Consider the following 11,637-nt stretch of genomic DNA (forward strand, 5'->3'; position numbering starts at 1 on the left):
GCCCAGCAGACCCCACCCTTTGAGGGCCGTGCCTGGACACCATCCTCACACTCCCCCCTCCCTCCCCCGGAAGTTCCAGAGATGGGACAGAGGAGGCCACCTGTGCCCAGCACCGGACCCGTATGAAAGTTTTCTTTTTCTTGTCTCTCCTCCTCCCTTTCTTTTTTCCTAATGGCACTGATGGGAGGGAACCGGGACAGGGGAGTCAGGGCCGGGGACCCGGGAGGCTAGGGGGCGACGCCCTCCCGGGGCAGGTCGAGCCGGACCCCATCGGCGCGCGGCGCGTAGAGGGCTGCGGGCGCGGGGGCATCCAGGGTGAAGGGGCCGGGGCTGGGGCTTGAGCGGCCGGACGACGCGGCCGAGGCGGCGGGGCTGAGCTGCACGGCCGTGGTGTCCTGCGCCGTGCGCTCGCTGCTCTCCATCTCCAGCGCCACCCGCCCGCCGCCCCCGCCCTGGCAGGGACCCGCGGCCGCCGTCGAGCGCGAACGGGGCGCGGGCCCGCGGCGGCGGCTACACACGCAGCAGGCCGCGAAGAAGCCGAGCGCCAGCACGAGCAGCGCCGGCCCCAAGATGAGCGGCGCGTTGTGCCCCGGGACGAAGGAAGCGAAGGCGCCCACCAGCGTCACGTTCACGCCCGCCAGCAGCACGCACAGGCCGCAGGCGCAGAACAGCGCCGGGGACGGCGGGCCGGGCAGCCGGCCTTGAGCGCGGCCCGCGGGCGCCCGGGCCGGGGGGCCCTGGCTCTTCTCCGGGGGCGGCATCGGCCTGGGGACTCCGGGCACTCATCCAGCTCCCTCCTGCCGCCGGCCCCGGCCAGCCCACATGTCAGGGGCTCAGCTCACAGTAGTCCTGTGGGCACAGATCAAGGGAGAGGTCAGCTGGGCATCTGGGCTTCCAACCCCCCTCTCCGTTCTATGGCTATGTTCAGTGCCTGGGAGTGCAGAGGCCATGCCATCTTGGCCAGCCCCTGTCTCTGCCTCTGCCTTTGGGAAGCAACAGCTCACCCCCCATGGGAGGACTCCCTTATCCCACCAGGTCCCTGGAGTTCCTCGTGGCTAATCTTGCCATCTTCCCTCCCTCCCCACTTCCTTATGTCCTCCAGACAGCCACCAGTCCTCCACCTCCTCTCCTCCAGAAAGCCTTCTTGGGCTAATTAAGTGAGTAAATAGGTGGAAAGTCCTCGGCACCGTGATAATCATGATCAGTAGTTCTAATCAGGGGCCAGGTGGCAGCTCTTGGGACTTAGCTTCCTCCCTTGAGTGGTAGAGGCCCTAGAAATCATCTGGTCTAGCCCCAGCTCGTCCAGAAGAGGAAACTGAAGTGCTGAGAGATCTAGCGATTTACCCAGTATCCGGGACCGGGACCTCATGACCTGCTGCCTGGCCTGGGGGCCACCACCCCAGGTTCTGATAGGCATAGCAATGACATTAACTTTCCCGAATATTAGATGAGGCCCTGGAGTGAATGACCACGTAAGAGTGAGGAGCTCTTGAAGTTTTAGATGGTCAGTGAGAAGAGACAGTCCCTACATGGGTTGGGCTGGAGCAGACCCAAGGCCCCGGGTCCTTCCCAGACTGGGCATTCTATTAGATTCCACTCCTATCCCCATCGCATCCCCCAGGAGTCTAGTGTTGAACCTGGACTCAAAAGCCCAATCACAGGGTACTAGGATCCCTTTCTAGGATTTTCTCATTGTATCTGGTTGTGGGATCTATCACTGGATTCTATAATTCTGGGAATGCGTACAGAAGCAAGGGTAATGTCATCAGAGTCTGGGGAGTTTAAGACTTCTATTTGAGAATTCTGCTCTATAACATGAAATCACAGGTATTAAGGCCCTCGAAGGATGAGATCATAGCCACGGAGCTGTGTTAGAATTGTGAAAAAGTGTCGGAAAAGGGCTCTGAGTTGGGGTGGGAGGGGAGTAATTAGACGGGACTACTGGTTGGCACGGAGCATGCTGGATGAGCAATGGAGCATGACCTGGACCAGTGGCCTAACTCTCTACGCTTCAGTGTTAACACGTGTAATGTGGGGCTACTAAGAGAACCTACCTGATAGGGTGTGGTGATAACTAAATGCTGTAGGCTAAATCAAGTGCTTAGAACAGTGCAGGACATAGTGAGATTTCCATGTTACTCATGTCGTAGTGGTGGCTGATAAAGAAGGGGCTCTAAGGTCTCAGATCTGGGGGGGTCAGTCATGTCAAGTTTGGAAACAGAACAGTTAGTCTGTCCCTCAGATGGAAGTGCCTCAGGGACGGGCCCTGAATTATCCTTCCCGAGTCCAAAGCCTGTACACAGAGGAGTTGGAGAGAATTTGATGATGGGGTGTGTGAAAACGAGGACTAGTGCTGGGGAGGGGCAGCTCAGGTTGTCACTCTGGACACAGGTAGGAATCAGCTTGGCCCAAGCAGGTCAGAGGGTCTGGAGGCCACCTCCGGGCCTGCCCAATGTGATGACTCCAGGGCTTCCTCCCCTGGCATCACAGTGGGAGGTGGCACCAGGGGAGGTGACAGCTGTCCTGCAACTCCAGCGAGAAGCTCCTGGCTGACACAGTAAGCTGGCAGGAATTCAGAAATCCCCAAATCCTGGTGAAGAAAGCATGTGTTGACCCTTGAGGGCATCTACCGACCACAGATTCCTCAGGAAGCGCCATATTTGCATGAACCATCTTTTTTTGTTGTTGTTGTTTTTTTGCGGTACGCGGGCCTCTCACTGTTGTGGCCTCTCCCGTTAAGGAGCACAGGCTCCAGACGCGCAGGCTCAGCGGCCATGGCTCACGGGCCCAGCCGCTCCACGGCACGTGGGATCTTCCCAGACCGGGGCACGAACCCGTGTCCCCTGCGTCGGCAGGCGGCCTCTCAACCACTGCGCCACCAGGGAAGCCCTGCGAACCATCTTTGATCTGCAGCTGTTGGTTCTGCCAGGCAGCAATAGCAACCGCTGAAGGGGTACAATTTTTAAAGCAGCTTCACACGCATGACATCACTGAACGATACACCTGCTTGATACTTACTAACAGCCACATCTTACAACTGAGGAAATGGAGGCTCAGAGAGGGAAGTTGATCTGGGTCTAGTGGCTGGACTAAAAGGAAGACCAGAATCAGAGAACACATGGTCTAGCTCACAACGTATGCAATCGTGCTTCATTTTAAAGAGAAGGGTTTGATCCCCTTGGTGTTGATGTGGAGATAAATCCCAACACTTTCTTCCTGCTGCCCTCAGGAGGTGCTGTGAGATTCCCAAATTTCACCCCTTCTGTACCTCATCATTATCTGACATTGTCCTTCCTATGGGGAAGGCTCTGTCTGAGGCTGATGGAGGGAGCCCCTGATGGAGGGGATAGTGTCTGGCCTTTCACCTTATCTCACAGCAGACTCCTGAAAGTTGACACTGGACAAGGGTCGGGGGGGGGGTGGCGGGGGGAGGCCTAGGTGGCTGGAGGATCCAAGGCTCTCCTTTCTTTTCCCTTATAGAGAAGACTCTTTATCTTTGGGTTTTGGCAGTTTTACTATGATGTGCCAAGGTGAGATTTTCTTTGTATTTATCCTTTGTGGGCTTCCTGATGCTTCTACAATCTGTGGCTTGATTTTTGCCTCTTTTGGAAAATTTTCAGCCATTATCTTTCCCTCTATTCTCTCTCTTCTCTTCTTCTGGCAACCTAATTGCATACATGTTCAACCATTTGACATTGTCCCACACATCTCTTATACTCTATTCTGTATTTTCTAGCCCTCCCCCCCCCCCGCCCCGGTTCTCTCTGGCTATTTTTCTACCGATCTGTCATCCAGTTCACTAATCCTCTCTTAACCTGTGTCTTCTCTGCTGTAACATCCATCTATTCAGTTCTTAATTTCAGTTGTTATAACTTTTCAGTTCTAGTATTGCCACTTGATTCTTTTTTGTAGATTTCAGTTTTCTTCTGAAAAACTCCCTCTTACGTATTTTCTTGAACATATTAAACTCTTTGAAGTCCATGTCTGAAAACTCCAACATCTGGATCTCTTGTTTTTATTGTCTGTTTTATTGCTTTTGGTTTGGGGTCATTAAGTCTTATCTCCTGTAATGCCAGATCACTTTTTTATTAAACGCCCAACATTGTAGAGATAGCTTGAGGTCCTGGATGATGTTATCTTCCTTTAGAGAAGATTTACTTTTGCTTCTGACATGCAGCTGAAGAAGGGACAGGCCCAATCTGTGACTGCACTGACTGGGAGCTGTGTTTCAGTCTTCCTGAGTCTGGTCTATATCTGGTTAACCAGTACTCAAAGAGGATAGCCTTTTGGGGCCCCCAACTAAAAGCTGGAGGTGTTTAACAGGGCCTTTCCACTTTTTAAGCCCTAAATTCCAATTTTGACTTCCCAAATCCATGGCCACTGCCCCCTACAAACTGGAAAATGCCTTAAGGGAAAGAGTGAAATAAAATATTATTTCTCTTCTCTCCAAGGTCTTGGCCCCTCAGGTCCTTACTGCCTTGGTAGCTCTCCCATGCCTTTAAACAGATTTCTTAAATGTTTCATCCAGCCTTTTTAGTTACCCTCAGTGAGTGAGTTGGTCTGATACAAGCTAGTCTTTCTTAGCCATAAACAAGTCTAGATGAGAATCTGAAATTAGCACTTTCAGATTGCTAACCAAGTTAGTTGTGTTATGTTGAGCACTTTGCAATAACATCTAATTTAATTTTCACAGCATGAGATTAAGTATTATTGTCATATCCCCATTTTGTATATGAGGATATTGAGGCACAGAAAGATTCAAGTTTCCCAAGACCACTGAGTGGCAGTGGTGGTGCCAGGATCTGAAAACTGGTGTCTTGACACCAAAGCCTGAGTTCTCAACCCAGTATAGCGCTAGGTTTGCTAAGTGCTTGTTGAATGACAGAAGCACGGGGCAGAGGCTTCTGTGGATAAGCTCCTGTAATCAGTACTTATGCTGCTCAAATATCAACAGCAGAGGAGGACAGGGTGTGTTCTGTGTGTCTCTTAAGGAAGGTAAACTCACTTTGCTCCTTCCTTGGCTTACCACACTCAGTTCAACTAAAGCAAATACCTGCCCAAGGGCTGAGCTTCCAGGGGCTAACTGCCAACAAATGATTCTTACCTGCTCCTGGGAGGCAGAACTGACTCTGGAAGACAGACTGCTCCCAGAGTCTCCATCCCAGGCAGAGAACAGGCTAAGGGCTGATTCCTGAAGTTGCCTCCATCCTGGTTGATTGGGACCTGGAGCACGCAGGGGTGAGGTGTTGAGGTCGTTCAGCTATTGCAATTAATTCAGTCTGCAGCACCATTTCCATCTGGTGGACTGTGGCCCTCCAGCTGGGGCTGGTGGATACTGTTTTGTAGCGAGTGCTCTGGGTGTCATTGGTGCTATTCACTAGATCTTTCTGGTACTCCCGCCTTCTGAACACATGTTATGATTGCACTTTCTGGCCAATTTGTGATTAGGTGGGGCTGTGTGACTAGTTCTGGCCAATGGATTATGACATTCGTCACTTCTAGGATGGAGTATTTAATTTCAGAAGCAGGACCCTCTGAGTTGGTGCTATTGCTATCCCTTCAAATATCCCTTCAAACCCTTTCTACCTCATCCCAAGGCCAGTCTTCAACTCCATTGCCTGAGCAGGAGGGAAGGTCATTGCTCTGAATCTTGAGTTTTAGAATTGGAACCTTCTCTTTAGTGAGCACCCCAAGCTGCTGAACCTGTAAAGATCATCTCGTTCAATTCCTTCATCTGCAGAGGGGGGACACTGAGGCTAGGAGTGAGGAAGTTCATGGAGGGAGTCTGTGGCCAAGCCAGACCAGAACCTGGCCTTTTCCCAAAAAGCCAGGGCTCTGACCATTGCCATTCAGCTGCGCATGACCCTGGTCAGGCAGCCAGAGTCCCCCCTGCCCTGCCTTGGCCTGGGAGGCCTTGTGGACTCTATTTGGGAGTCCAGGCCATAAGCAGTTAGGGGCAGAGGCAGACACTAAGGGGCTGGGCCTCAGATAACCAGGGTTCTTGACTCTGGTCTGGTTGGGCAACTTGGGAGGGCCAGGGCCCCTCTCTGGGCCTCAGCTGCTGAATGTAAAGGGAAAGGTTTAACCAGATTATTGTCTCTGAATCTGTCCTCCTGCTGCTGGTGGTTTGTGAAGGTGGACATGGAAACCAATCAGAAATTACTGCCAATATAGCAAAAGATCTCAAAAAACTGTGCACTTACCTGTAATATGGCTGTTCTTTGCTTTGGGCTGGGATTAAATCATTCCCTTCACCCTGGCCTGCAGAAGTAACCTGATGCTCTGCTGTTCAGGGTGGGGGTGGGGTGGGGGGTAGCTCTGATTTTGGGGAGATGGGCACTCACGTTGAACAGCAACTCTGTGCTAAGCACTTTCCCTGCACTCACACATTTAATCTTTACTATGACCCCGTGGGCTGTTGCCATCCTGAACCCAGTTCACAGTGAGAACCTGAGGCTGGGAGAGGTGAAGAACATTCCCTGGTTTACTCAGTTGTGATAGGTAAAGCTGGGATTTGAACCCAGTTCTGTCAGATTGAAAAGCCATGTTGTTTCTGCGACACCAGAATTTCTGCTTACGGAAGGTATAGAGATATTTATTTTAAAAATTATTAATTGATTATTACTATCCAGCCAATCATCAACAAGCTTGGGGCCCAGGGAGGATGGTCCTCCATAGGTGATGCAGAGCTCCTAGAGAGGGGGGTCTCCATCTGAAGCCCCTCAGGTCAGCCTGACCCACCCAGTCTCTGAATCTTGGATGTCTGTGTTGTTCTAGAGCAGTTACTTGACCAGGGGCAGTTTCCAGGCCTTCTGGTCCCAGGTTCCTGCTGCAAGGACCCAGGAGCCTCTGGGCAAGGGGGCTGGGGCTTCGGTCCAAGCATCAGGCACTGGTCCCAGCCCCCTGTCTTCCATGTGAGATTGAGTCCCTCATTTGCTCAGTCTGAGCTCTTTCCCCTCACTGTGAACCCCTCTGTTTTCCTTAGCTTTGGCCCCTCTGTTCCCCTTCAGTCCCAGAAATTCTGGGCCAGCCCTCTCCCCTGGCCTCCCCATCCACCACCCTCCATTCCACCCCCATCCTCAGGGAACCTCCTACATCACCATTACTCAGTGCCAGCTTGTTCACTACCCTGGAAGCTCTCAGCTTCTGCCAACTGAATTCTGCCTTCTGGGAGCCCCCAAAGCTGCCACCACCCCCACCCTAGCCAATCCCACGGCTCCCCTACTTCTGCCCAGGCAATAGACATGTGAGAGAGCGCATGCACGCACACACACGCACACACACACACACACACACACACACACTCTCACACGAGGCTCACCCAGATTCTCCAGGCTGGAAACAAGAGAATGAAGAGAGTGAAATCTGGAGGTGTGGCTTCCCAGCTGCTGCGTCTGACACCTGGGCCCCACGATCCTCATCCCTGAGTGCATGTGCACACACACACATCACACGTGTACACTCAGTGGCCAGACATATCCAGAAACACACACACAGATGCATTACACACTGAGAGTTGCAAACACATAGCCAGACACAAAGACCCTCTCAGTTGCCTGCCTATGTGGTAGAAAGAAGCTGTTGCCCAGCAGAGGGACCTCTGGAGACTTCTCTGCCTGGGAGCGTGGAGGTGGACTGCAGATTGGCAGCAGTGGAACTGCCCTTCCTGCCCACCTCCTTCCAAGGCTTTGGGAGGCGCTCTTTCTCCTCCAGCCCAAGTGCCCTGAGGGACTTCAGCATCCTTTGCACGACCGCCCCACCCTGCACCCTCTTAGTTCCTTGGCTCCTCATTTCCAACACCCAGTTCCTCCGTTCCACCCCAACTATGCTCCCCCTCGTCACCCCAAGGACCTCACCACCCCTGTCATCACCCTGAATCCTTCCACCTCTGAGAAACCCAGCCATCCTACTCTTGACTAAACCCCATGGCGACCACTATAGAAACACCTGCACAGCACCTACTATGTGCCAAACACTGTTTTAAGCCCTTTATATTATTAACTCACTTAAGCCCTATGACAACCATATAGATAGATGCTATTGCCATCTCCAGTTTGGGATGGGGACAAAGAGGCTCAAAGAGGTTGAATCACCTGCCCAGGGTCACAGACATGGTGATAATATGTGGCAGAGCTGGGATTCTGACCTAGGCTGTGTGTCTTCTAAATCTGTGCTCTTCACCACGACTCCGCAGCCTCTTGCTGTAACAGTGCTCTGACCTAATGCAATCCTGGAACTCTCTCTACATTTTCTCCGTGAGCCTCTCACCTCTGCTTCTTTCTGCTTCCACCCGAGAACCCCCACTGCCTTCACTTACCCTCTTGCAGTTTACCTTGTCTTGCAACTTGTTCCTTTGTCCTTCTGCCAAAGCTGCCCAGTGATGCCTCGACCCTGCATCAGTCCAGCTTTCTGTCTCCTCCACGTTTGTGCCCAAACTGCTAAGCTTTGTAGGTGAAAAGAAAATCACCAGCTGGGCAGCAGGGCCCTCGTGCATCCCTGTCTCTGGCGTGACTCAGGCCCTCAAGGATCCCGGGGAACGTCCCCCTTCCTAGTCAGTGCTCAGCCCTTCTCACCATGCCTGCACCTCCTGGAGGCACTCGAGCCTCTCCTGCTTGAAACCAAACAAAGCCCCCACCTCCCCCACACCTGCCTGCATCCTGAGAGCACTGTCTGCGCTCCCTACTGTACCTCCTTCTCAAAGGTCAGTCCATTCCCGTTGCGCTTCTGTGCCACCGCGCTCCGAAGGCGCTTGCTCCAAGGCCGCCAGTCACCTCCTCGGTGCTGAATTCAGTGAGGATGGTTCAGTCCTTAGCTAACTTGACCTCTCCACAGCTTTGGACCCCTGAACCCTCCCTCCTGGGAACATTCTCTTCCTCTTAGAAACAAGCCCATTAAGCTTCATCTTCTCCCACAAAGCCCAGACTCCCAGCCGGAAACCTGGCTTCATCCTTGCACCTCCTCCTCCCTCAGGCTCTCCCCGCCACATTTGCAATCTAGTCTGTCACCAGCCCTGCAGATTCTTCCCTCCAGGGGTCTAGAACCCATCCCTTCCTCTCTAGACTCACTGCTACCCCATTCCACTCTCCTCCCCCTTCGCTCCCTGCTGAAACCCCTCCTGGGCTCTCCCAGCCCCAGCTCCCTCCAGGCAGCCCTCTAGATTTTGCTGGAGCGGAGCCGAACTCGCCAGGTGTGGTCGGGTGGCCACGCTGCTCCTGTTGCCTCTACGTTCACCTGGCTAACTCCAGCTCAACCGTCAGAGCGCAGCTGGGACGTCGCTTCCTTCAGGAAGCCTTCCTTTGCCTCGGTGATGGGGAACTGCTGTGTCCAGGTCTGTATCCCCCACTGGTCTACCTTGAGGACCAGGATTATATCCACCTTGTTAGCTGCCACATCCCCACTGGAGTGTCTGGGTCTCCCCAGGTGCCCAGGAAATATTGGTTAGACAAATGGTTAAGGTCAGAGGGGCCACTGCGGTCTGCCTTTATCTGTCTCTTGGTTTTGAAGTCGCTCTGTGCCCACTTCTCCCTATTCCCTCCTCACTTTGTGTCTTGGGAGGGTGCGGTGGACAGCTGGATGGGGACTGGAGGTGGATTCTAGGGCAGATCCTTACTGAGTTAAAGACGGGGGAGGGCTCAGGGTAAAGCAGAGGGGCCCAGGGCAGCCTCTCCATGCTGTGTGTCCCCTTCTCCTGTTTCCGTCTCTGTCGTTCTCATCTCTTTTCAGAGAACTGTGCTCAAGGCTACAGGTGCTTGACCTCTTGTCTGGGCACTACTCAGTTCCCCTGGGGTTTAGGGCTGGCTATAGAGTATCATCTCCTCCAATCCTAAAGCTACCCTCCCCATCGTCTCCCTTCTCCTTTCATCCCCTTGCCCTCCCTCCAGCCTCCCCCAACGCCTGTAGCTTGCACTTGCCTGAGCTGGTCCAGTGGACACTTCTCTGCTGGTCCTGCCCCCGGGAACCCCCAGGGGAGAAAGGATCCCTAGAGAGGAGGGCAGCCAGGGGGGTGCCAACTTGGAGGGGGGTGCTGGGGGGAGCGGCGGCCGGCCCCCCTCACTCACCCGGCTGGCGGCTTGCAGATCCCCGGCTTAGCGGGTGGGCGGGGGCGTGAGGGCAGAGGGGCTCCAGGGAGCAGCTCCCGGGGACCCGGAGGTGCCGGGAGGGCCCTGGCTGTGGGCTGTGCCGTTCGGAGCGCCCATCTCAGCTTCCTTGCGGCCCTCGGCTCCCTTTGACCCCCCACGGATCAGCGTTCCCACCAAGTCTCCTCTTCTCTTTGGCTCCGGCTCCGCACCGCCCTTCTCCCCTCCCCGCCTCTAGGTTTTAACGCTTTTCAAGCGCCTGGCAATGAACTCCCAGCCGCCCACACACTCTCCAGTCTGGACTTCCTGAGTCCGGGATGGACACATTGCCGGTCACTCTAGAGCGAGGGGTGTAGGTCTCACTGGCTCTGTCTTCAGTTTCTGGCGGATTCCCAACCCTGGGCGGGGGTGGGGCTTGGGGGGCAGATGGGAGGGGGATGGAGCGGTGAAAGCAGGAAGATTTTTCCGGGGATGGGGCTTGTTTTCAGCAACCCTTCTCCAATCATCCTCCACAAATCCTGCATCCTAGAAAGAGGTGTGGCCACGAGCCCCTTATACAGCTCCTGGTGAGATTTGGTGGGATTTGTAAGGGTTTCTTCAGGGGTGGGAGCGGGGAGGGAGCGCTTGGCCTGCCTCCAGGCTGGACTGTGTTGGCGAGGACTGGGTGGGAGTCTGAGGTGCTGATTTTCCAGGACCTGGGGGAGTTCAGCTGGAGGAGCATCTCCAACCCCCTCTTCATTCATTCACTCATCCATTCATAAATCCGCCCTGATGTGAACCACGCGCCAGGCAACCTTCATCCTGACAGTGGCCTGGGAGGGACCACTCATCTTCCACCTGCAGATGAAGAAACTGAGGCTCGAGGCCTCACAGTCTCTTGCCCAGGCCCTGGAGGTGGGAGGGGGGTTCCTGAACCAGTACTGAGTCTTATCCCTAGACTCCAGCGCCAGCCTGGTCAGTCCTCCAGGTTGGCCCAGTGGGAATGTGACTTCCAGGGGGCTGCCTGGACTCCCCACCTTTGGTATAGTGTCAGCACCCAGCCCAAGGCTGGCTAGTCACATCCACAGTTGAGGTCAGAACAGGGCTATTGGATAGAACTGATTTCATTTATTGAACAGACCGCTGTCGTATAACCTGTCCCTGTCCCCGCCCCCCTCCCCCCACCACCACTGAATGGAGGGTTCCAGACCTGCTCGGAGGGGAGAGGGCGCTTTCCCCTAACACTACCCACCGCACCACCCCTACCTGCTTGGCCCAACCTCAGCTTCTTCCAAAGCATGGATGGGGAGAAGTCACGTGTCTCCACAGGGCCACTACTGGGACCAGGTGAAGGGGGTGGGGGTCAGGGGTAGAGATGCAGTTGGGGAGGAGGTATCTGGACACTCACCTGGACTGGGGGAAGGGAGCTCTCAGGAAGCCCATGGCAGGGGAAAGAGAGGAAACAGGCCCAGGCCTTGAGAACTCCCAGAGTTTCAAGGGTCCTTGGAGCCCCACCCAGTTCTTCCCCAAAGGACATAGCTCTTGCCTTTTCACGTGTTCATTTCCTAATTTAATCCGCTCT

At 54.3% G+C, this 11,637-nt stretch overlaps 1 protein-coding gene across 1 annotated transcript; it reads right to left on the bottom strand.

Annotated features, from left to right (window-relative positions):
• Window positions 1-227: 227 nt before the first annotated feature.
• TMEM275 (transmembrane protein 275) lies at window positions 228-761 on the bottom strand (the record flags this gene model as incomplete). The annotated part of the gene is made up of 1 exon (XM_079900935.1): window positions 228-761. The coding sequence occupies one exon, from the start codon at window positions 759-761 to the stop codon at window positions 228-230; it is 534 nt and encodes a 177-aa protein (XP_079757061.1).
• Window positions 762-11,637: the final 10,876 nt, after the last annotated feature.

The sequence above is a fragment of the Stenella coeruleoalba genome (assembly GCF_951394435.1).
Source record: "Stenella coeruleoalba genome assembly, chromosome: 1".
In the NCBI taxonomy this organism is placed as follows: domain Eukaryota; kingdom Metazoa; phylum Chordata; class Mammalia; order Artiodactyla; family Delphinidae; genus Stenella; species Stenella coeruleoalba.